We start from the raw sequence: 27,229 nt of genomic DNA, 5'->3' as shown, positions 1-27,229 counted from the left end.
ATCATTTTTTTCTTTTTTGCTATAAGTGTAATGTGTTCAGATTTGAAGGTACAACCATGTTTCTGCAGAATTCATTCCACTAGTAGCACTACAAAACAAATCAAGTTATTTTGAAAATCTATTTACATAACTATCTATAAACATGTGCTTTTTATTTTTCTGATCAAACTATAACTTTCAGAACATTTCTTTAAATAAAATGTTTAAATCAATCCAATAAAATTAATTTTAGTGTATATTTTATTGCTGTATCAATGGAGACTTTATAAAACAAAATAATTTAAGTAAGGTCCATGGAAAAATAAAACAATATAATATATATTACAATATATTGTATGTTACAATATATTGTTATAATATATTATAATAAATTCTATATATTATAATATTATAATAAAATTCTGTTTTGCTATTGAATTTACAAGAACTTTTCTTCTTTAAGGAAACACTCAATATTGGCAATATTGCCATGAGATGTAATATTCTTATACTGCTAGTAGGAAGGTACAAACTTTTGGTAAAATGTCTAGAGCCTTAAAAATATATTAACACTAATATTGTAATTCCATTTCATAAACATATCTTAAAGAGAAAAGTATGAATTATTTACATGAAATGTTCATATCAATATGAGACTATGTCCAACAATAAGAAAACAGCTAATCACATTACAATTTAACTACAATAGCATATCATTTTGACATTAAAAACAATTGTTAAAACAATACAAAGAAATGCACAGAATATTTTAAGTACATGATAAAATAGAACATACATATAAGCTCAACTTTATAAAAATGTGCACAGAAAAGTTATCTAGTAGGAAATATAATATAGTAGTAGTTTATGTTTCTGTGAGGCTGTGCTTTATTTCTCATATTTTCCAATTTTAAATAATAAATTGCTATAATTTTTTAAAAACTGAATTAGCTAACAGTAAGTTTAAAGATTCCCTGGTGTCCTTTAACTAACCTTTATCCTGGAAATCAGACCAAAACTTGAATACATGGATACACACATACACTCAAAATTTCCAAGCCCTGACTTAGAAATGCCATTCAATCAAATTGATCTTGTTCTCCCTTCTCATCTTTTATAATGGCCAATAGAGAAACTGAATCAGTTCAACCTCCTTTACAAGTGGCCTAACACTAGAACTGTTGACAAGATGGGGTAGGAGTGTTGCAGGTCCTCTCATGGATTTTCGGAGTCTGTATTGCTATGGATACCTCTGATAGCTGTAAGCCACTAAAGGAATATGCAAGTTAAAACAGACTATTCCAGTTATCAGCAAATGACATAAAACCCATCATGTTGTAGGCTTCATGGGAGCAACTCACTCAAACCGAAGACAATTAGACGTTTTCCAGGAATTATGAGAAATATAGAGGAACACTGGTAGATATCAGTGAGACTTGGGACTCATAACTAGAACATGACAATGTTCAATTATTTTAATGAAATTCCTCTTTGGTCCCTGCAATCAACATGTCTTCAATTGACAAGTGGATAGGACTTTGCCTAATAGAAGAAGTGTAACGCTTCTACATCAATCTTCAACGTATTAAGAATTTCCTAACCATTGGGCAATAGCATATCATTTTGACATTTCCCCAACAGTGTGGTAAAAGGAACAGTCCCCTTCCCCATTATGGTCATAAACCTTCAAAATAGCACCAAATTGTATAATCATAAGAGTATGTGTGACGAGGCCATCTAAAAACAGTTTCTCCATTAAATATCCCATCTTGTCAAAGCTGACAATTTTTCTTGTATGACAGTGTTAAATGTAGAATATTGCACTTACTTCAGGAAATTTCACACAAAGTGAGCCATGGAGACTCTAATTTTTTTTTTTTTTGATTACTTCACTCATCACTCAGGTTGCTTGACTTTGAAGAAGCCAGAAAAACTACTGAGTGTCCTGATTGAGGATTTCTGCTACTGGGTCACTAAGGCCAAGCTATAATGATATTCACCCTTCACTCACAGAGACAGTACACAAACTGCTAACCTCTCAAGCGACTCCATGGACAACTTGGGAAAGGGGGGTTTGGATCCAAAACTTTAAACATGTTCAGCTTCAGGAGATAGGAATCAACCTGTATGCTACAATTCCTCATGAAACATTTAAAGAGTAACTTAGTGTTTCACAAAAATTTTAACGATTATAACGTCCATATAACTGCATTGATAGCTCTTACTTAACAAATAGCTTTCATTATAACATAAAAATCCCATCTGTTGCCCCTAAAAAGTTGTCAAAAGGCTTTTCATGTCATACTATTTTTATACTCTTGAATTACATAGAACAGTGGTAAAAACTGGAAGAGACCTTAAATATAAGCTCTTATACCAAACTTCTTATTTGCATTGATGCATAAGTAGCACAGTGAGGGTCAGAGAATTGTACTGGCCAAGCCAGGGCTGTGTCCAGGCCTTGCAATCTTACATCTTCTGCATCCCTCTTTGAGCCAAGGACTCTTTACATGCAACTGATTGGAATCCAATGTGCCTGGCATGGAGCGGGGGCTCTCAGAATGATAACTTACATGGTGACTACCTATTCTAAATGCTTTTTCTATCTCAGCCCATTTCATCCTCATAGCAGTCCTATGAGGAAAGAACATTCAATTTTACTCCATTACTCCCCTATGCAGGGGAGCTAAAGTGAGCTTTTAGATAACATGCCTAAGACAGTGAGCAAAGGATTTGAAATTGAGCAGACAGCTCCAGAGTGCATGTTGTAATCTGGGCCACAATGCAATTCTGCCAGCCAGTGGGGGAAACTATGGATAGGGGAGGAAATGATAGAAAGTGGAAGGAGAGCATAAGAAGAGGAAGGAAGAGAAAGGTAGGAAAGAGGATTTTTTTTTAAGTGGAGGGGATCATAAGGAAAGAAGGAAGATAAAGATAGGGAAAAAATGAAAAGAAAAATCTTATATTTATTTTTTGGATACTAGCATGCATTTTCTAGTTTCACATCATAAATTTCCAATACACATAATACTCTTACTTATTTTCCTTATATTAAATCTTTCTTATATGCCCCAGTGGCCCTACCCAGATAAGGAAAGAGAGGCAAAAAAAAAAAAGAGGGTGCAGAAGACTAATTTTAATAACATGATCTTACTTCGTCTGTTTATGTTAGGAGAATCTCATTGTAGGCTCTATAGTCAATTGATTGGTCAATTAATAAAACTAGTTTATTTCACAGTGATAAAATATATTTTAGAGGCAAGTAAAGTTAGTATCTTGAAGTTCTGTGATTTTGGAGCTCCCGAACCTGTATTTTTCTATAGGAACCTGAAGCTAAATCATTAAGGTTGAGTTTTTCAAGTTTTATTGAGATGTAATTGATGTATAAATAATTGCACATATTTAAAGTGTATAATTTTGATAAATTCTGATACATATATACACCCACAAAAGCATCACTATGATTAAGATAAACATTTCTATCACTTCCTAAGCTTGTTCATGCCCTTCTACAATCTTTCCCTCCTGACCTTCTCTGTACCCCATCCTCAAGCAACCACTGATCCGCTGTCACTATAGATTGTATTTTTTAAAATTTCATATTAAAAGAATTATGTATCCTTTTCTGTATAGTTTCTTTCATTAAACGTAATTATTTTGAGATTCATCCAGGTTGCAGCTGTGCCAATAATTAATTCCTTTCTTTAATTCCAAGTTGTACTTTTCATTATATGGCTATGCCACAGTTTGTTTCTAAATCCCCTGTTGATAGATATTGGAACTGTTTCCAGTACTTAATTATTACAAATAAATTTTCTGTGAACATTCATAGAAAGTCTTCAAATGGTTATATACTTTCATTTCTGTTGAATAAATACCCAGAAGTAGGAAGTATGGTTGATGTATGTCTGTCATTTGATAACTGTCAAACTTTTACAAAGTGGTTTTGTCATTTTACATTTTCACCAATAGCACATGAAAGTTTCACTTGCTTAATCTAAATTTAAAATCACTTGTTTTTAATTAATGTTTTTAATTTTAGCTACTGTACTAAGCATGTAGTAATATCTGGTTGGGGTTTTAACTTGTATTTCCCTAGGGACAAATTATGCTAGGCCTTTTTTCATATACTTATTTGTCATTCATTGATCTTCTTTGTGAGATGTCTATTCAATTTTTTTGCCCACTATTTAAATTGGGATGTTTGCTTTTTGCATATAGCTTGATGTATGGCTTGAAGTTCATTTGTTATGTTGTTTGGAGACTTAGTTATTCTAACACCATTTGTTGAAAAGACTGTCATTTCTTCACTGGATTACCTTTGTACCTTGTCAAATATCAGATAGATATGGATTTTATTTGATGGTTTCTGGAGTTTCTATTATGTTGCAATGATTTATTTGTGGACCTTGATGCCAATACTATATTGTGTTGATAATGTAGTATAAATCCTTCAACTTTTTAAAAAGGCTATTCTAAGGTCTTTTGCATTTCCTTATGAGTTTGAGAATCAGTTTTTTACATTTCTACCCACAAAATCATGGCTGAGATTTTGATTGGTGTTGTATTGATCAGATTGAAAAGAATTCACATCTTATTATTGAGTATTTCAATACATAAATATACCTCTTTATTTATTTAGGTCTTTAATTTGTTTTGTAGTTTTTAATGTACAGGTCTTTCACATTTTTGTCAAACTTACCCCAAATATTTCATATTTTAATGCTATTATAAATTACAATGTTTTAAATTCAATTTTCGATTTTCCATTATATATAGAAATACAATTGATTTTTGTACAAAGGTGTATCCTGCAACCTTTTTAAACTCACTTATTATTTCTAGTAGGTTTTATCTAGATTTCATTAAATTTTTCTTTACAAATGATCATGATGTTTGTAAATAAAGACATTTTACTCTTTATTCTGGATGATTTTGTTTTGTTTTTGCCTTGTTTTACTGTCTAGAACTTTGAATACACTGTTGGACAGAAGTAGTAAGAGTGAACATTCTTATTTCGTTCCTGATCTTAAAAGAACTCATTCAGGATTTTGCCATACATTATAATGTTACCTATAGATTGCTTGTAGCTTCCCTTTCTTAGGTTGAGAAAGTTCCCTTTTTATTCTTAATTTGCTGATTTTTTTATGGAATGAATATTGATTTTTGTCAAGTTTGTGTTCATTGAGGTGATCATATGGTCTTTCTGTTTTAGTTTGTTTATATGATAAATAAATTGATTTTTTAATATTTAGAAAATCTTGCATTCCTGGGATAAACCTTAGTCTTAATTTATAATTATATTAATATACTGGTGGATTGCTAACATTTGTTTAGAATTTTTACATAAATATTTACAGTGGATATTGGCCTGGGTTTTCTTGTAATTTTTTTTTTCCTTTGGGCATTGGAGTAATCTAAGCCTCATAGAATGGGTTGAGAACTTTTACCTCCTCATCATTTTTCTTAAAAAACTTTGTGTAGAATCAGTATTATTTCTTTCTTAAACATTTTGTAGGATTCACTAGTGAACTCCTCTACGCCTGGAATTTCTTATTGAGGTGTTTGTAGCTATAGTTTCAATTATTTTAGTAGATACAATTAACAGGATATTTAGTTTATCTTTCTTGAGTGAGCTTTGGTAGTTTACATTTTTTTGAAGAATTTGTCTTATTTCACCTAAGTGTTCAAATTTATTAACACAAATTTAGTAATATTCCCTTATTATCCTTTAATTATCTATAAATCTATAGCAATACTACCTACCTCATTTCTGATAATGGTGATTTCTGTTCTGTTTTTTTCCTGACCAGAAACTTAGTGTTATTGAGCTTCTCAAAGAAACGGCCTTTGTTTTCATTTATTTTTCTATTTTCTGCTTCATTCCTGCTATAGTCTACTTCCCTTCCTCTATTAACTTTAGGTCTTATATTGTCTTCTTCTAATTTCTTACGGTGAAAGCCAAGGTCATTGATTTGAAACTTTGCATCTTTTCTAATGTAGGCTTTTATTGCTATTAAGTTCTCCCCAAATACCACGTTAGCAGTATACCACAATTTTTGGTGTCATGTTCTCATTTTCATTCAATGAAAAATAAACTCTAATTTCCACTTTTATTTCTTTGTTGACACATAGATCATTTAGAAATCTGTTTGGTTTGCAACTATTTGGGGATTTTGCTGATATCTTTCTATAGTTATAGTTTACTTAAATTTTCTTGTGATCAGAAAACATTTTGTATGAATGGAATCTTTTTAAACTTACTGAGGCATGTTCTATGGCTCAGAATATTCTCTGTCTTGGTTAATGTTCATTATGTACCTGTGCCCAGCAGGTTCAAAAACCTAGAAAGACATGGTGTTCTTTGACTAGGAAGACAGCATATTAAAATTCTCAAGTATCCTTCAGTTAATCTACAAACAGGATGTAATTCCAACACAAATGTTAACAGGATTTTTTTGTGTTCTAAGACTCAAATGGAAAAGAAAACCAGTAAAAGTGATTGTAAAAATGCTGAAAAAAGTCAAGGAAGTTAAGTAATAATACAGGCAACCACATCTACTAGATAGGAAAAAATATGTAAAACTAATATTCTAAGAAATACTGTGGATCTGGGGTGCTGCATGCTGGTATCAAGGAGTGGTTTTTTGAAATTGCAATGTGTGATTATAGATGGACTATTGATGTAAGAGAGAAGGGATGACTGGGATGAAATGAAGCTGTTGGAGGCTATGAAGGACATAGTAAAAAGAGAATTTAAAGTACCATAAGCTGAGAGAGGCTATTGAACATGTGTTTGATACTGGGTCTCCCAGTAGTGCATTTTTCTGTTTTCTTTAGGGCCATGTGGAACCTCTTTAGCCCCTGTAAGCAGTGGGTCCAAAGGGCCCATCAAAACAGAAGTAAACTCCCCCAAACAGCAGCACCTGCAGGCACTGAAAAGTCCTATTCCCTCTGATTTGACAGGAAAGACAGTCTTGTAATCGTAAATTACATTCTGCCTCTGAAGAGTTCAGCTAAGACATTTCTTTTCATTGAGAGTAACTGGATTATTGCAGAATGACTACAGAAGTAATATTACATTATCCACCATACCAAAGTGATCCCATACAATTGCCAAAAATTAATTCAAAACTTCTAGTCATCATCATCAAGATCTGTTCTTTGGTTTCCACATGATAGGTCCAAACCTCCACTCCAACCTAAGAGATTGCCACCTGTAATTTCTGGAAAGGCTGCTGAAGATGAAAAACAGTACTTAACTATTTCAGAACATTACATTAAATCACAGAGTTATGATTACACAATAATCTTTTGGACTTCCAACCTAGTTTGAAAAAGCAGCACTTAATCTAGTCAGACACACTGAATGAATAGACTAATTTGGAAATTTGGATTTTAAAGTCCATAAAAGGGGCTGGGGATGTGGCTCAAGCAGTAGCGCGCTCACCTGGCATGCGTGCAGCCCGGGTTCAATCGTCAGCACCACATACCAACAAAGATGTTGTGTCTGCCGAGAACTAAAAAATAACTATTAAAAAAATTTTAAAAAATAAAATAAAGTTCATAAAAAAGGAAAGCAAGACAAGAAGAAATCTTGGAGTGTTTTACTTGTCAACAATAATTATACTGAAAATATTTTCCTTTGTCTAAAAAATTTCAATATAGTTTAAAGGCACTAAATTTGTATTCACTCTATAGAGTAAGAGGGACAACAGAACACAATGTTTGTAACAACCAAACCTGGAAGACATTTGGGCAAAACTTGACTGAATTATTAGGCATGAGGAAATTCCATCTTGTGGTGCTATAATTCAGACATTTAGGTCAAATGTAAGAGTTTTGTGATGTTAGGTACTGTGAATATGTGGGAAATGTTTTTAAAGGAAGATGAGTTCTTAATGGAAAAATGAAAAATTGTGCATAAATATAGTGTTCTTTTTATTAAGTAATGAATTCTACTGATTGTCAAAAAGAATTTTTTGAATGAACTGAGCATGGACTGAAAGAGTGAAATGAACTTTTTTACTGGTTTTACATCTTAAAGACTTTTATTTAGAAGTCTGATGCTTCCATTATATAGCCTATTTATTCTTTAGATTGTGGATAAGTTACATTGTGGGTAATATATGTACAATTTATGTCCCAGAAATGAATAAGTATTCAGGGAATATCTAAGCATGTTAATTATGTCAAGAACTTTCTGGATTCTACTTATTAACAGTATTATTTTAAATTAATTGTAATAAGTGGTGTTTATACTGGAAAAAAGAAATATTGTGAATGAATAGGCAGATACATTAATGACATAGTAGAAAAGAAGTCTATAAATATATTCAAATACACAGGCAAACAATATATGTTAAAAGTGGCAGGAGTAAGGTTGTGGCTCAGAGGTAGAGCGCTCACCTAACATACGGGAGGCACTGGGTTAGATCCTCAGCACCACATAAATATAAAATAAAGATATTATGTCCGCCTATAACTAAAAATTAAGTATTAAAAAAGTGGCATGTAGAATGAATTATTCAATGAATAAGCCCCTAGAGGGGCTGGGGATGTGGCTCAAGCGGTAGCGCGCTTGCCTGGCATGCGTGCGGCCCGGGTTCGATCCTCAGCACCACATACCAACAAAGATGTTGTGTCCGCTGAGAACTAAAAAATAAATATTAAAAATTCTCTCTCTCTCTCTCTCCTCTGTCACTCTCTCTTTAAAAAAAAAAAAAGCCCCTAGAGAGTAAGGAGGGTGGGAGAAAGATGGAATGCACCACAAAGTTGTTAACAGTTTAGATCTAGATTCATCAGCAAGAGCCAGGAGCATCTTCACTTCAGACTTCCCAAAGCACTGATGTGTCTCACCCATCATTATATTCCAAGCACTCACAACTGTATCCAGACATGGTAACTGTACTAAGTAACAACACAGTAACTACTCAGCAGAGTAATAGGTGCATATCCTATTTAGTTCTGAATATCATAGCAAGGCAGGATATGCCAAGTAGGAAGAAAATCAAGAAGAAACAAGGACAAGTAGGAAAAATAATGAGAGGAAGAAAGTAGCCTAGTGGGCAGATACTCAAGGGATATGCCCTGACTGTTCTTGATTTTACTGAGATGCCTCCTTCTTCTAACAATTTACTTAACATTCTTTCAGTTTGTTTTTTACTAATTTCTGATCCCATATTTCTACTATAATACAACCCAACAAGATAATGCCTAACAAAACTGAAACAGAGTGAAACAAAATTGGAACAACACAAAATCATTATAATAGCCTCCTGAAATGTCCATCTGTCCTTTCTCCCTATCTGTTCCTCAGATGTGAGCAGTTTTTCTTCCACCTTACACATCTCCAGGGACAGGCAACTTAAAGCAAAAGTGAAGCAAAACAAAAGAATAATCTTAAAATGGCTACCCATCCTCTCGCCCTGCCCTCAGGGGAGAGCAGTTTACCTTATCACTTACCCTCAGTCGTTCCGTGGGGCCCATCAAATGCGGCAGTCTGGCTGGGCACAATCAGGAGCCACTTGTCAAAAGAAGCGAACTTTATTTTTAGAACCACACAAGCCAAACAAAACTGCTCCTTAGGAAAAACCTTCAGAGACCAACTGCCACCACTGGCTTCCCACAAGCCTCTCAACCGCCCCCACTCCTCCTGCTCTTGAGGCCAATTGGCTGGGTCGTGTGGGCGGAGCCAAAAAAAGTCCCCCAATGAGCAGCTCCATGGTCTGAAAGGGCAGGGAAACAGCCCAATGAGCATCACCGCAGAGGAGCCAATCAGTTGGCAGCTAGAAGTTGCTGGGGCCAATGTGAGCCAATCATCAGCTGGCAGCTGAAAGTTTGCTGACAGCTGGAAGTTTGCTGGGGCCCCTTCGGCTGTGGCTCTCAACAAAGGGAAACTTGTTGATGTGGGTCAACTTGAAGATAAAGAAGTACCTATGATCAAGAATCACAGAGATAGCATCAGAGAGATGTCTGATGTGTGATCTGGGAGGGGCATCCCTGATGCAGAAGCACCACACCAGGAGCCAAGAGGCATGGTTCTGCATGATCTTGAGCCCAGCTCACAGGGCTCACACAGGAATGACTCGAAATGACAAATGTGAGTATAATTTTCAAACTCTATTTGGTGGTACTCAAAAAATAACTGTGCACTTTGAGTTGAGCCTTGTTCGTGACATGCACAAACTTCACTGTTGTCACCTTTATTTCCATAAGAGCCCTGGATAACATGGACTATGTAGCCCCAGCCAGAGTCCTCATATGTCCTATCAAAGGCAGTTAAGGCTGGCCACCATGGAGTTAATCAGCATCTTCTTGCTCTTTATCCATATGCAGGTCATGGGTAGCAGAGTTTTGCCTGTGAACCTCCTGCTTCATTTGCATTCATCTTTGCAGGCATCTTGGGAATCCTGATGAAAGACACAGAGCTAAGCCAGACTGCAGCAGCAACAAGGCTTTCCTGGATCCTGGGCTCACATCAAAGTTCTGTTGTTCTGTACTCACATATGCATCTCTTTAGCTGATTTGATACAGACAACAAGGCAAATCCTTAGGTGCCTGCTGGGGAGAAACAGGGTCAAAGGTGTGCTATAATGAGCTGGCAAATACAGCATCCTCTTTGCTGAGGTCTCATGGGATAGCAAAGAGACCAAAATCCACTATACTCATTCTGATGCAAGGTGACCAAGACTACCTCAGGTACCTTGGTGGCTTCAAGATATATTTCCAGGGAAAGATTAGACAGGGATCAAGAGCAAAGAACATGGGCAGTTGTGCTGCTTTGTCACCAAGGTCCACTTATTTCCTAGAAATCTATGCATATAAACAATGGCAGCATGATATAAAAGAGAAATAGGTACTGGATTTGTGACCTGATTCAAATCCAGACCTGGTACTTGCTACCTGTATGAAATGAGGTAAGTGACTTAAGCTTTCTGAACCTCAGTTTCTTCATCTGAAAAAAAAATGGGGATAAAGATTCCTACCATGAGCCAGGCACAGTGGCTATAATCCCAGTAACTCAGGGGACTGAGGTAGGAGAATGGTCAGTTCAAAGCCAGCCTAAGAAATTTAGTGAGATCCTGTCTCAAAATAAGAAATAAAAAAGAACTGAGGAAATACCTCAGTGGTAAAGCACTCCTGGGTTCAATCCTCAGTACCAAAAATTAAAAATGGTGAAATATTTTGTCAGATTAAGTGAATGCACATTTAAAAAATTGGCTCCTTGAAATGGATAATATTTTCTCAGCTTCCCTTACTGAGGGACAGTGGTTACTTTCTACCCAGACTTTTCTGCATCATCTTATATTTCTAATACCCTTGCTGCACTACTAAAGTTGCCCACATACAAGAACTAAGCAAATGTGTCTTATTCTCCTAGATTCTGCTTTATTCTGTTTTTTTCTTTTTTGAATATAAATATTATTTACACTCTTATAACAGTAGATAACAAAATTATAAGATACTCATTATAAGGCAAAAAAATTTACACCACACTAAGAGTCCATGCTTAGATCCATAGTTAGAAATGCTTGACAAGAATTTTTTTGCTTTTTCAAAAATTTTAATTTGTTTTGTATGACAACAGAATGCATTTCAATTCATATTACACATACAGAGCACAATTTTTCATATCTCTGGTTTTACACAAAGTAGAGTCACATCCTTCGTGTCTTCATACATGCCCTTAGGGTAATGATGACCATGGCATTCCACCATCTTTCCTATCCCTATGACCTCTCCCTTCGACTGCCTCCCCTTTTCCCCTTTGCCCTATCTAGAATTCATTTAATCCTCCCATACCCCCCTCCTCCCTGGCATATTATGAATCCGCATCCTTAAATCAGAGAGATCATTTGGCATTTGGTTTTTTGGAATTGGCTAATTTCACTTAGCATTATATTCTCCACCTCCATCCATTTACCTGCAAATGCCATGATTTTATTATTTTTAATGCTAAATAATATCCCATTGTGTATATATACCACATTTTTTTATCCATCTACTGAAGGGCATCTAGGTTGGTTCCACGGTTTAGCTATTTGTGAATTATGCTGCCATAAATATTGATGTGGCTCTGTCCCTGTAGTATGCTATAATAAATATATGCAGAAACACATTCAGCAATAGGCTCATTATCCAGAATCCCAGAAGTGCATAACCACAGAAAAGGAGACTCCGGTGCCAATCCTCAGAGAGGAGCTGTCAATTCTCATACATTGCCTTGTCCTAGCAATGTGCTGCCCCACACACTATATGATGAATGGTGCTGGTTTTCTTGACTCAATTGAATCTCAAGACAGAGTTCAGAACCCTGGAGATACATTCTTGAATTTACATTTTTAGTGTGGTTAAAAGTTCTCAGCTTCCCATTTGCTATTGAGAGATTGAAAGAAATTCAAGGATGAAAACACCCAAACTGCCTGTAGAAGATACTGTGTGAAATGCTTTACACATTTGGGCTTTTATAATCCTCTCATAGGTCATGATGCCCATTTTATAGTTGATAAACACAAGCTTCCTGAAGTTAAATAATTCATATAGCTTGCCAGAACTAGAGTTTGCCCCAGCAATTCGCATGCAGATAGACAGTTGAGAATGAATAAGAGAATGAGACTTTAAAAAAAAAAAAAAAAAAAAGCAGTGGTCTCAGACTAGCATTAGTTCGCTCACCACCTCCTTTCCCTCTTCTTATCTCCATTTTCCCTTCCTTTCTTCCATTTCTTCCCCGTCTGGACCATCGAAAGGCTCTTGCAGGTTTCATTTTAGCCAACAGAAATCTCAAGCCCAGGAACTGGGGACTTTCCACTCTGGTAGCCCTTGGGGAAGGTTAGCCCAGCACTCTTAGGCCCAAGGGGAATCCAGCCCTGTGGACCGCTGAGGCGACTCTTCACATAGCATCTTTGTCTTTCTTTCCTTTGAGGTGTTTCGGATTTTTCCCACAATCAAGCTAAGTTCTGTTTTACTGACTCGGTTATCTTGCTGCTTGGGGGAAAGGGCCAAGTGGAAACCTGATCCCCCGCGTTGAGTAAGCTGTTTTCTGGGAAATTCTGAAATGATTCCTGCATGGTTCAAGGTTAGTTACTGCTGTCTGCAGCCAGAGCCGTGAAACTGGCGTTGCCTTTAGCAAACACATCCGCGTGGGTTACATTCTTATGCTATAGCCAAACGGAAACTGCACATCTTCAATCTGTGCATCCATAGCATCTAGAATGACACCTGCCACAAGGCAGGCACCTAGTACATCTTTTGGAATCAGAATGGAAGGTGAGTTGAGGAATTAACGGGTGTATGGTGGATAGGTAGGGCCAGACCTGATTGTGGAGTCTATACCTCAGGACTTCAGGGTCATTTCTGGGCATCTGTCTCTCATGCCAACATTTCCCTCAGAGGTTCTGCCCCTTTTGCCCTACTAAGAGGTCCAAGTCATGGGTTCCCTTTGAGGTGTATCCCCAGCAGTCTCAACAAGGTGCAGAATTCCCTTGTGGTCAACTCTGATTGGAGTTTTACAAGTGACACTGAAAATGCCCTTATCTTTGAGCAATATCTAAAAGCCAAATAATACTAAGCACTTCATATACATCTTCATGATTCGTAGAACTGTCCTGCAGAGACAATCTTTATTCTTAGGATTGTCCTTTAATATTTCAGTCATTTTCAACTGTCTTTATTCTACAAATGAGAAAAATTGTATCTTGGAGAACTTAAGTAATGCGTAGGGTCACACAACTAGTAACAGAAACTGGATTTTAACTCAGACCTGTCTGGTTCCAAAGTCCATAGACTGGCGGCAAAGGGAAGCTGCTATGCAGTTGGTAAAGGTTTTTGTGGCCCCTTCTCCAAAGAGCACATTTTATTACTTCTCCCAGAAATCCCCCACTCTTCCTTTACTCAAGCAGCACAGCTCCTGCTATCTGAATCACAGGCTCCTCTGGAAACGCATGAGTACTTCTAATACATGCTTTGATGGGAGCATTTGCCTGCAACTGGATTTTGTCATGTTTCTGTCTTTTTGCGCCTATCGTTAATTTAATTAAATTTTGAGGATAGATCCCTCTCACTCCCCTGACAGAAATCAGCCAATGTCAAAGGCTGAAACACAGTTTTCCCTAAATGAGTACAAGACTAGCACAAGGTCAAGAAGAACAACAAGAAGAGTCCTGGACCAGGCTTGCCATTCCGTGGACATGACTTCTCAAGTTTAACCAGGTGCCCCAGATGCCAAGGATTGGACCACACTGTGAAGATGAAATGAAAGCAAATGTAAAGGTGCCCAGTACAACATCACAAGCACCCACAGCACCCCCTACCTGTCCCCTCCTACCACTTCTTAGCATCTCCTCCTCCTCGATTTTCTTTCTTCTAAACGCTTTATACTTTTGTGTTTCACTGAAGTCCACCACAATGCATTTTGAATTAATGTTTATGACTGGTGTAAGCTCTGTGTCTACATTCAATTTTTGCATATAGTTGTCCAGTTGTTCCAATACCATTTGTTGAAAGACCAATCTTTCTCCATGGAACTGCTTTTATTCAGTTGACTATATTTATAGGATTTATTTCCAGACCCTCCACTGAAATATGCATCTGCTATTTTATCAATATTATGTATTGTGATAACTTTACAGCTTTATGATGGTTAGTTCTTGCTATGGTCTGAATGTTAGTGTCCTGTCAAAACTCATATATTGGAACGTAATACTCAAGGTAATAGTATTAAGAGGTGGGGAATTGGGTAAATGATCAAGTTGTGAGGGCTCCATCCTCATGGATAGGATTAGTGCACTTATAAAAGAGGTTCCAGCAATTTTCCTTGCTCCCTTTGCCATGCGCAGACAGCTAGAAGTCACCATTTGTGCACAGAGCAAGCCCTCACTAGACACCAAATCTAATATCACCTTTGTCTTGGACTTCCTAATCTCCAGAACGAATTAATCAACACATTTCTGTGGTTTACAAATTATTCAGTCTAAAATATTTTTTAATAGCAGTTTAATGAACAAAGACAATCCTGAAGTCAGGTAATGTATTAATCTTTAACTTTGTTTTTTTTCCCAATATTATATTATCTGTTCAAGATTTTTTTTCTTTTTCATATAAATTTTAGAATGACAATGTCAACATCCAGTGATAACTTGCCCAGATTTTGATTTGAATTCTTACAGATCAAGTTAGGAAGCATTGATATCTTGGCCAGGAGCAGTGGCATACACCTGTAATCCCAGCAGTTTGGGAGGTTGAGACAGGAGGATCACAAGTTCAAAGCCAGTCTCAGCAATTTAGTGAGGCCCTAACAATTTAGTGAGACCCTGTCTCTAAACAAAAAAAAGGGTTGGGGATATGGCTCAGTAGTTGAGAGAACTGGGTTCAATCCCCAGTACCAAAAAAAAAAAAAAAAAGAAAAGTGGGAGGGTTTGATATCTTAACAATAGTGAATCAACTCATGAATATAGGATAGCTTTTCATTTATTTAGATCTTCTTTGTTTTCTTTCACTGGAGTTTTGTACTTTGGGACATATAGATCATGTATCTTGTTAGATTTATATCTAGATATATCACTTTGTGATAGTGAACTGATATTTTTTTATGCTGTTTTATTTTTGGTTCCAAATTCCAATTGTTGTTCATAGGTAACAATTGACTGCTGTATTTAATCTTGTATCCTGGTAACTTGCTTATTAGGCTCAGGAGTTTTTCTGGCTAAGTTTTTGATTTTGTACATAGACTATGATGTCATCTGCAGAAAAAGATGGTTTTCTTTCTTTCCTAATTTGTATGTTTTTTTAAAAAAAATATTTATTTTTTAGTTGTAGCTAGACACAATATCTTTATTATAATTTATTTTTATGTGGTGTTGGGGATCGAACCCAGGGCTTCACCTGTGCTAGGTGAGCGCTCTACCGCTGAGCCACAACCCCAGCCCAATTTGTATGTTTTTTATTTATTTTTCTTATCTTATGCTAACTAGGACTTTTGGTATATTGAATAGGGAGTAGTAAAAAGAGATACCAATGCCTTATTCCCAATCTTAGAGAGAAAGTGTTTCAGTCAGTTTTATGCTGCAATAACCAAAAAATCTGACAAGAACAATTAAGGGAGGAAAGGTTTATTTGAGGCTCACAGTTTTAGAGGTCTCAGTCCATAGAAGGTCAGCTCTATTCCTGGAGCTCAAGGAAAGGCAGAATATCATGGCAGAAGAGTATAGGAAAGGAAAGTAGCTCAGAACATTATCAAGAAGCAGAGAGAGTTCTGCTCAACAAAGACAAAACATATACCCCAAAGGTACTGTTGTAGGGACAAACAAGGCAAGGCACCGAAGATAGCAGGAAACAGTTTTATTTGGCTGCAGCCAGGTTCAGAGGACACAACTTTTGCTGTAATCAATTAATCCCCTGAACCCCGAGTTCAGGGAGTTTCAGAATTTTATACCCAGCATGTAAGGGGAGGGGCTCAGAAGTTCACAGTCTGCAGAAGCTCACATAAAGCAACTTTTTCTTTCACTGTTCTGAGCAAGTTAACCCTTCAAGAACAACATCCGAGAAGGGGAGCGCTTCATCTCCCCTTTCTTTCCTCCCCCCTGCCAGCTATTACCATGGAGCCCAATTGTAAGTTATCTTAAAAATGTAGACATCTCTGTGAAGCCCAGCTCAAGGCCCGGGGCCTTGTTTGCACATTTCTTTAAAGTACTATACTGGATTCATTTGTGAAAAACTAGTAAGGGGGTGTCCAGCACCTGGAGTGCTGGTATCTTCTTGACCAGTGGCCAGGTAAACAGGGCGACATGAAAATAGGAAGTTTATCTACATTCAGTTCTTTCGCAGAGACTCTTTTGCTGACAGTTCTAAAATCAGCCATGGTGAAGAGGGCTTTTCTGTGGAGAAAGGGGGTGCCACTTCAGTACAACCTCAGGGACCCACCTTCTTTAGCCACAATCTATCTGCCTTCAGTTACCACTCAGTTAATCTCTATCAAAGATTAATTCACTAATTGGGTTAAGGCTCTCATAACCCATCATTTCACTTCTAAATCTTCTTGCATTGTCTTACACATGAGCTTTTGGGGGGCACATATCTAAACCATAACGAAAAGTATTCCATTTCTTACCACAAACTATGGTCTTTTGTATATCTTCTTTATCAAGTTAAAAAAAATGTCCCTCTATTCCTAATTTACTGAGAATTATCATGAGTTATTGCTGGATTTTGCATTCAATAGAATTCATTTTGACATAGTTATAAAAGCGTGGAATACAATTTGTTCTAATTCAATCCCCTTCCCCTTCCATCCTCCCTCTTCCCTTGCCTCTGATATTTTGCTATTTACTTAGTTTCTTTTTAGTGTCTTGTGGATGTACATGATGGTGAGATTCACTGTGATATATACATAGATTCACATAAGAAAGTGAGGTCGATTCATTCCACTGCTTTCCCTATCCCATCTCGTCTCTCTCCCTTTCATTCCCCTTTATCTCCTCCACTGAGCTTTCTTCTATTCTTTTTAAAAAATAAATAAATAATAAAAAAGTTTTTTACTTCATTGATATTCTCTATTATTTTCCTTATTTACAACTTTATAGATTTCTGTTCACGTTTGTATTGTTTCCTTTGTTCTGCTTTCTTTGGGCTTTTCTTTCTGTTGTAATGTGGAAGCTTAGATTACTGACTTTGGATCTTTATTATTTTCTAATGTATGCATCAATGTTATAAATTTCCCTCTAACAAATGTTTTCACTGCATCTCACAAATATTGAGAAGATGGATTTTCATTTTAATTTAGTTCAAAATATTTTTAAAATTTCTCTGGAGATGTCTTCTTTAATTCCTGTAGGTGTTTTGCTTTATCCCCAAATATTTGGGGGAATTTTCAGCTATCTTTCTCTTCTGGATATTTAGTTTGATTCCATTGTGGTCTGAGAATGTACTTGTGTATTATTTCTAATTTTAAAAATTTAAGGTACATTTTATTGTTTATAGTGTGAACTCTCCTGGTGAATGTTCCATGTGACTACAGACGAATGTGCATTTGGTTGTGTTGGATGGAGTTTTCTATAAATAAATATCCTTTAGATGTGGATGATTGCTAGTGTTGTGCCAATCGACTATATCCTCACTGATTTTCTGATTGCTTCTCCATCCATAAGGTGAACAATTCAGCTATAAAAGTCCTATCAGATTTTACCTAAAGTATTTGCTATTCCATTGTTGGATGTACACATTAAAAATTGTTATATCTTCTTGAATAACTGATTCCTTTAAAATTATGTTTATCTTTATCTGATAATTTCCTTTTTCTTGTATTTGCTTTGTTTGGAGTTAATATAGTGACAGCAATTTTTTTAATCAGTGTTAGCATGGTACATATTTCTTTATCCTGTTATTTTCAACCTTTCTGCATCTTAATATTTAACACAAGTTTCTTGTAGACAACATATATTTGAGTCTTTTTTTTAATCTACTCTGACAGTGTCTGTTTTCTAACTCGTGTACATTGAACATTCACTCTTAAAATGATTATTGATATAATCGGATAGATATCAGCTGAATTCATAACCTTTTTTTATTCATTGTATTTGCTCTTTGTTCCTCCTCTTTTTCTGTCTTCTCTAATTCTAACTGAGAATTTTATATCATTCCATTTCCTCTCTTCTTTTAACATGTCAATTATACTTCTTTTCAGAAAAATTTTTGTGGTTGCCCTAGAATTTGCAACAGGTATTTACAATTAATCTATGTATACTTTCGAATAACACTATACTATTTCATGGGTATGGCAAATATCTTGTATTGGTGTATCTCAAATTCCTCTGCCATCTCTTATAATATTGACGTCATTCATTTCCCTTATCTATATGCTATAATCACCCAATACATTGTTGTTATGATTACTTTGAGTAGTTATCTGTTAGATAATTCAGAATAATTCAGTTATTCTTTTTCTGATGCCCTTCCTTTCTTCATATAGACCCAAGTATCTTTATACTATTTTCCTTTTCTTTGAGGAACTCAAAAAATATTTCTTACAAAGCAGGCCTACTGACTATAAATAATTATAGCTTTTGTTTGTCTGAGATCATCTTTCTCCTTCACTTTGGAGGAAGAATTTCACTGAATATAGAATTCTAGATTGTAATATTTTTTTCCTTTCAATATTTATTTGTTTGTTTACTGTGGTACTGGGGATTGAACCCAAGGACTTTACCACTGAGCTACATGTCCAGCCCATTTTATTTTGTATTTTGAGACAGGGTCTTGCTAATTGCCCAAGCTGACCTCAAACCTGTGATCCTCCTGCCTCAGACTCCTGAGTAGCTGGGATTAAAGGCGTGTACCACTATGCTCAATTTCTTTCAACACTTTATGTATTTCACTCCACTCTCTTTTTATTTGGTAAGAAACAGGATATAGTTCTTATCTTTGTGTCTCTATAGGTAAGATATTTTATTTCTTTTCTCTGACTTCTTCCAAAATTTTCTTTTAATTTCCTACAGTTTGAATATGATATTCTATTTGCAGATGCTTTGGTATTTTTCCTTCTTGGTATTCTTCAGCTTCCTAGATCTGTTATTCTGTGTCTATTGTTAATTTGGGGAAAGTTTCAGCCATTTTATTTCAAACGTTTCTTCTGCACCCTTTGTTTCTTTTCCTTTCAGTATTTCCATTATGAACATTTACAGTGTTTATCATTGTTCCACAATTCTTACATGTTCTGTTTGATTTCCTTTTTCCATTCTATTTCTCTTTGTATTTAAGTTTTGGAGGTTTCTGTTGACATAACTTCAAGATCACTTATTGTTCGCTCAGTTGTGACAAGTCTACTGATGATAAGCTCACAGAAGGCATTCTACATTTATGCTAGTGTTTTTTTTTTATTTCTAACACTTATTTTCTATTCTTCTTAAAGTTTCTTTCTATTTATATTACTTATCTGTTCTTACATGTTGTCTACTTTCTTGGTAAAAACCATTGTATAAATATTGTGGAATTCCTTGATAATGTTGGTGTAATGTAGGAGTAACACTCAGGTAATACCTTAATCCTATTATAGTAGGTGTTGTTGAATAAAGTTGTGTTTTGGTTGCTTGACTTGGTAGATAACATATCTAAATTGTATAGAAAAAAAGTTGTAGGATAATATACTCCCAGTATACAACTCTGACTCATTTGAGATATTTTTAAAGGTAAAATTGTTCTCTTTTATTTGTTAAATGGTAATTGACGTGATTATGTAACCTTATGTCTTCCTTTTGGTCAAAAGTAAGCTTCCAAAACTCCGTATGTCAACTCTTTTTGGGGAAGGGGGTTACTGGGGATTGAACTCAGGGGCACTCAACCACTGAGCCACATTCCCAGCCCTATTTTGTATTTTATTTAGAGACAGGGTCTCACTGAGTTGCTTGGCACCCCTCGGTTGCTGAGGCTGGCTTTAAACTCATGATCCTCCTGCCTCAGCCTCCAGAGCCCCTGGATTACAGGCGTGCACCACCTTGCCTGACTGTCAACTTCTCGAAAGAGAAAGGTCCTGGTGTACATCTAAATCTAATTTTGAAAACAAAGCAAGAAAAAAATGAATAATCTAAGTAGGTAGTGGCTTAAGAGTTTCCTGCTGAAATTTTCTGATTTTTCTCTTTATTTGTTTTTCTCTAGAAGAAAATTAGTAAGGGCTCTGCAAGAATTGAATCAGGTTTTTTATTTTATGAGGATCAAAGGAAGCCATGCCTGGAACACTCTAAACATAACATTTCAGCATAATGGTAGAGCAAGAGCCTTGAAAATTCTCTCCCTACAAAATAATAATTAAAACAAGACACAATTGTAAAAAGAGCCATCTCAGAATGAAATTATCAAGGAAGTCAATCAAAGGCAAACAACAAATTAAAAAACATTAATTGAGGAAAATTCTGCTGAATCTTAGCTAAGAATAGTGGTAGTCAGGAACTACTGCCTAGGGTTGTGCCCATTTACCCTCCCAACCCACCCCACCCAGCTTAGTTAGTTTGGTAGTTCTACTAGGGTGTGGCAAGTAATGAAAACTAATAGTTTCATTTGTGAGGCTGCTGACTTGATTTGGAACAAAGCATGGAAAAACCCAATGCCACTGGTGTATTGCCATAAACAATAGCAATCTCCGGAGGAAAGAAACAGGGAAGGTCAACATTGAAGCTAGCTTGAGGTCTTAAGCCTGGTTGAGACAAGAAACAGAGACAGACTGCTTAGCAAGACGATTGATCAAGGGAATGAGGCAGCCATAGTTGGTTACTACATATCCTTGCCAAGGTGGCCTTGTAGAATTTGTCGGAACTTTGAGTGCTTTTCCCAGTCCCACAAAAATTCATTTGCAAAAGAGGTAAAAGTATTTGAGTGCAACTTCTGACCTTGCACTGGCTAATCTATCACAGGGGAAACTCCAAGAAAACCAAACTTAAATTTTAAAAATAATAGCAATAATAATAATTTTTAAAACTAAGCAGAGATAACAAAGGGCAGAAAAGTATTTGATTAAATAATGACTAGAAATTTCCAAAACTGATGAAAAACATCGAATATTAAAACATTAAAAACCTCAAGAAACCCCAAATAGGATAAATACAAAGAAAACCACACCTAAGTGCGTCATTGTCAAATCATTAAAAACTAAAAAACGAAGAGAAAACTCTTAAAAACAAAGAAGCAGAAGAAAACAAATTATTATATTCAGAGGGAAAAATTGTAACAGCTGTTTTCTCACTAGGAAAAAATAATAGAGGGAGAGAGAAACCAGATGGAAGTGAAATTGACCATCATCCAAGGATTTTATATCCAGAATAACTGACCTTTAAAAATGAAGGTAAAATACTATATTGTGCGCATGTACAGATATGTAACAACAAATCCCATCATTATGTACAACTATAATGCACCAACTGAAATGTAGAAAAAATGAAAGTAAAATAAAGACACAAAAGTATTTGATGAAATAATGACTAGAAATTAACTAAATAAGACTGAATTCATTGCTCACTAAGTTTCCTTACAAGAAGTTCTGAAAGAAGTTCTTCAGATTGAAAGAAAATAATGCCAGAAAGTAACTGAAACCCATCCACACAAAGAAATAAAGAGCTCCAAAATTAATGCTAAAATAAAAGTGATTCTGAATAAATATGTTCCACAAAGACCTGTATGTGAATACTCATAGCAGCAATATCTATAATGGCCAAACAATTCAAATGTCTATGAACTTGGTGATATTAAGAAAATGTTGGGCTGGGGATGTGGCTCAAGCAGTAGCGCACTCGCCTGGCATGCGTGTGGCCCGGGTTCTATCCTCAGCACCACATACAAACAAAAATGTTGTGTCCGCTGAGAACTAAAAAATAAATAAAAAATATTAAAAATTCTTTCTCTCTCTCTTAAAAAAAAAGAAAAAGAAAAAGAAAACGTTATCTATCCATACATTGGAGTACCATTCAACAACAAGAAGAAATGAGCTACTGATACGTACTGCAACACAGAAGAAACTTCAAACCATTATGCTAAGGGAAAGAAGCTAAATACAAACCAACCAACCACATGTGTATAAGTCTTTTTGATTCTTCCCACTTATTTAGATTTTCTTTGATTTCTTTATGTATTTATACATGTTTGTACCTCTTTTGTTAAATGTGTTCCTAAATATTTTATTTTTCTTTATTTTTCCCCTTCTCTCTATTACACTGAGACTGAGCCCAGGGGCGCTCACTCACTGAACTACATCCTCAGTCCTTTTTACTTTTTACAACTCACTGAGTTGTTCAGGCTCTCAAAGTTTCAATCCTCCTGGGTTTGTAGGCAAGGAGCACCCTGCCCGATTTAAATATTTCATTCTTTTTGATGCTATTGTAAATCAAAACAAAAGTTGACTTTTCATGCTTTAAACTTCATTCAGGAAACTCTCCTGTGACTATTGGCTCCTACTTGTGAATCCTTGAGCTACTGATGCTAAGTCTTTATAGCAGATACTTATGGCTCTTCTTTCTCTTTTCGCTTCTTATTCTCATTTCTTCCATTTTCCCATATGTCTCCACTTCACTCCTTCCTTATATGTTCCTTGTTCTTGTTAGGGACAGGAATTATGTCAACTATTTCTTATAAAAAACATACTTTGCTCACTCTGAGTTTAATCAGAAAATTCATGGAGATGGAGGACTGTGCTAACCAACTGTAATAGTTGACTGACTACAACATAACCCCCTTTTGCTGGAAAAAAAAGATTCAAATGGATCATCCTGAACTATAGCTTGTCTTCATTTGGCAGATCTCTCTGAGTGTATAATCCATTTCTAGGACATACGGTGTGTAGTAAAGGTAGCTTTCCTATAATCCTCCCTGCCTGGGACCCATGTATGTATTATTTTCCTACCTGTTCCCCATTCTTCCTAATGTTAGAGTGAAAAATTTGGATTCTTTATGGTTTTAGTCTATATAGCAGTGGCTAAAACATGAGCCAATGCCAGACCTGGGATCTGAGCCCCCGTAGAGCACCAAGCTCTGCTAAAGTGGCTACTCTTTGGGCAGGATCTTAAAATTCCACTTAGGTTCTCTCCTGTCTCCTCTATGACTCCAAAAGGAGAAGGGTTAATTAAAGTCAGCATGCAGGGAGTCCAAGAAGCAGACAGGCTTACACGTGGCCTCATTTTCCAGAGGGAGGTGTAAGAGGACCAATGTGTCCCAGAAAGTAGGCAGTATGTGACCAGCCCCTGCCTGTGGTACAGAAGGCCAACAGCCGAGCTGTTCAACCTGGAACTTGGCCCCAGTTGAAAACAGAAATCTGAGAATTCAGAATTAGAGTCAACATCTGGAAGAGGGTCTCTAACAATGACAGAATTACCAGATGCCAGAAATCCTGACTGAAAGCTGCTACCTCTGAGGCTAATCTGCAAAGGAAGCAAGCCATAGAAACAACAACAACAGCAAAAACATCTGTAGCAGGTGCTGGCCACCCACATGGATGATGGGCTGGGGGGGCTTTATTAGTATCATTGCAACTTAAGATACAGGGAAAAGTACAGAGCTATGAGTTTTCAGGCCTGAATTCCATTTGTAGCGCCACAAGAGATTTTATGTATGTCTTTAATAGATTAACTCATTCCCATCACTCAACAAAAAGTTATTGAATATCTACTTACTGTCAGGCTGTGTTGAGTGATAGTGTAAAATGAATAAAATTTAGTCAATGCTTTTGAGGCGCTTGCTTTTGGCGTAAAATATCTTGTGGTTATATTATCTATTTCTATAAAATCTGAGAACATGGTCCCAGCCTGTTTCCCAGGAAATTGCTTATCAAAGGGGATGAGTTCCTTCATAGCGGGAAGGATTACTTATAACACTGTCATCAGGGCTGGCCCAAGTTAGGGCTGGAAAGTCTATCTGGTTAGCAGGCTTCTCCCTCCATGGGGAAGAAAGAAGTGGGAGTAGGGAGGAAGGAAATGGAGACGGAAGGGAAATACAGGGTTTTCAATCAGCTAGAGGACCAGCAAGAACCATCACAATGGAATGGAGCATCCTGCTGTGAAGTGGGGGGAGGCAGGAAGGCCAAGTTGACACCTGGGAACCCAGGCCCAATCTCACTATTGGAAATTAAGTTTTTTTTCTTTGGTAAAAGTGTTCCTCATATGCCTTGTTACTTTGACTTGAGTTTATTTTCCAGTGGGGATGTTGGTTCTTGCTCTTCTGCCTGTGGATGAAGGCCAGGTCAATGTGGGTCATTTTATGGGCTAGGAGAAGGGATGAAGGAGCCCAGGGTGGAGAATCTCAAGAAAAAAAATCACTTTCAACCATTCATCATCCCTCAATCTAGCTCTTTAGATCAAAGCCTCACACTTTGCCCTGTAAGAAGCTATGTTAGGAGAAGCCCCTCTTTGGACTGCAATTCCAGCCCTGGTGGAGAAGGACTAGAGAAGCAATTATCCAGATTATGTTAGTCCCATGTGTTTTCCAAAGTTCAGTTCCTGCAGGGTCATCAGGACAAGAAGTCTTCATTGCTGCAGATGTGGGGGCTGCTTCTCCCAAGGAAAAGGTGAGGGAGAAGCAAGAACAGAACCTCAGACACACAGAAACCCTAACTTTCAGTCTCCTCTTTGGGAGTTATCTTTTTCACCAGACTATTACTTTTTACAGGTTCTCATTGTTATTATTTCTAGGCATTGAGTGTTCAGTGCTTCAAAACTGGGGTAATGGGCAGTTTTCTGTTTCAGATTCAATTCCTCCAGGAAGTTTTCCTTGATTGCCTCCCCTAAAGTGGAAAACACAAATCTTCCCTTCCTTGATTTCCTGGAAAGCTTTATCTGTACCTACTTAAGGCTCCTGAATATGTATTTTTCTGTTATATTGATCCTCAGACCCATATGCTCAAAAAGGCTGCCAAGTCTCTGAATACTTCTTCAGAAGCTTGTATTTCTTATCGTGGTTTCTTATGCAAAATGGATTCTAAATAAGTAGTTACCAATCAAATAAAAGTTAAATACTCAATAAATTGATAAACTGATCCATTTATAGCAGAGCTGTCCAATGGAACATTCATTATAATGGAAGCATCTGTGTAGTCCACAATGGTAGACTGCTAGCTACTGAGTACCTGAAATATGGCTGGTATAACTTAGGAACTGAATTTTAGATTTTCTTTAATTTTAATTCATTTAAACTTAAAGAGTCCCATGTGACTAGTGGCTACCATATTTGACAGCACATGTCTGTAGGACAATAAACAGCTAATTCAACAATTGGTTTTCTAAGAGTGGATTGTTCATTTCTTGTGGAATTCACATTCTGGGGAGCAGGCTAAGAATGGAGACAGATGATAAACAAATCTATAAGGTTAATGTTATATTGTATTAACAGGAGATAAATGGTGGGAGGATGGGGCACAAAGAAAAATTCAAGCAAGGTTGAGGTGTCAAGAGAGACTGAAAGAACAAGCTAAATATTAAGCAGGGTGGTCAGGGTAAGCTTGTTAAAAAGGCAGGATCTGGGCTCAAGCCAGACAGCGGTGCGTGTTGAGCAAAGAACATGAGAATAATTCTGAGCTGTGCAGAGGCAAGGGCAGGTCTCTATGATGACCTGACCTCTCTGACACATTGTCACAAAGAAAATGAGCCCTGGAGGGTCACTGAGGAAGGAGTGCCTTAACAAAGGAATGCCTTAACAAAGCCTTGGTGGATATTTCCAGGGCCAAATCTTGAAGTTAGAAATTAAGACAAGGGGGCATAATAGCTCGCCCTGTTTTTACAGCAATAGGTCCCTGGAAAACACACCGTGAAAAATCAGCCTTATTCTTCCAACTGCTTCGTCCATTTTTCCTCAGTGTCAATGCCAAGCTCTTGCATAGATGCATGCCAGCTGGATTTGCTTGGGGCCCGTGGCAGTTGCAGAAAGGGAGTCATAAAATGTCCATGGCTGGGAAGGGCAGTTAGAGAACAGAGGTGGACCTTTGTCCTGACTGGACTGGAGCAGCAGTGAAATGTGAGCCTAGAGGAAAACAGCAGGGCTTAGGAAAGGGCGAGCACAATAACAGCCTGCATTTCCTGAGCACCCACCAGGTTCAGCAGAACCGCTCTCACCATGTGGGCTGGGGAGCCAGCTAACCACGTGACTCCTCAAAGCTGGGTAACCTGACTCCAAGGCCCAGACAAAGCAAGGAATGGTTGCTGGACCTGCAGGGTCCCTGAAACAGTAACTCCAGCTGCCCTACTTCCCAGCAGCCCCACTGAGGAAATCCTTTTCAACTGGATTAATGGAAGCTTTATTCAGGTGCTGGAGGTACAGTCTTGGAGATATTTCAGAAGCTCCACTAGGCGCTTCAAAGAATCAACTTGGAGCCCCTTGGTACATGTAAAATAAAGAATCAGCAGGACACTGTAATGCATTTTAAAAGACACTTTTGAAAAGTACCTTAGCTCCAAGAGCCTGCTCTCTGGTTCTTCCTCGGGAACAGTTTCTATGCTCCAAGAGGAAACCATCGGGAATGAGGTCAGGAAGCAATGTCAGGGAGTGGGCTGGGCCATCTGAATGCCATTTAGCAAAACCAGAAGCCAAGGCAGATGGAGGATGTGCCCGCAACATCTGCCATGGGGTAGAGATTGTTTTACTTGAAACTACCCAGACTTTAAGTGATCATGAAATCAATTTAATGGACTGCAACCAAACCAGATGTTTTTTGCTAATTGTTGTTGATGATTTATTTATGGTCTGATAACTCAGTGACTGTACTTCCTTCACATAGGATGTAAGAGGATGC

General features: G+C 36.9%; 1 protein-coding gene and 1 pseudogene across 31 annotated transcripts in view; both read left to right on the top strand.

The window, feature by feature from the left end:
- Positions 1-27,229, top strand: part of Rmdn2 (regulator of microtubule dynamics 2) — a 255,562-nt gene that overhangs the window by 81,178 nt on the left and 147,155 nt on the right. The window contains exons 11-12 of one of the 31 annotated variants that reach the window (XR_013429059.1): positions 9,299-10,081; positions 21,710-21,811. The exons of 23 other annotated variants lie outside the window; for them this stretch is intronic. Coding sequence is in view for 6 of the 8 variants with exons in the window: in XM_078029345.1 (XP_077885471.1) it covers positions 22,374-22,508 (135 nt within the window). In the remaining 2 variants the exon portion in view is untranslated. Of the gene's footprint in view, positions 1-1,883; positions 3,603-9,298; positions 21,812-22,373; positions 25,716-27,229 lie in introns of those variants that run through there. 7 more of the 31 variants (XR_013429060.1, XM_078029350.1, XM_078029346.1 and 4 more) reach the window with 7 other exon arrangements.
- Positions 7,539-7,931, top strand: LOC120884854 (shieldin complex subunit 3-like; annotated as a pseudogene).

The sequence above is a fragment of the Ictidomys tridecemlineatus genome, chromosome 12 (assembly GCF_052094955.1).
Source record: "Ictidomys tridecemlineatus isolate mIctTri1 chromosome 12, mIctTri1.hap1, whole genome shotgun sequence".
Taxonomy (NCBI): Eukaryota; Metazoa; Chordata; class Mammalia; order Rodentia; family Sciuridae; genus Ictidomys; species Ictidomys tridecemlineatus.
Note: the sequence above shows the minus strand (reverse complement) of the source record. Positions and strands in the feature narration are given on the sequence as shown.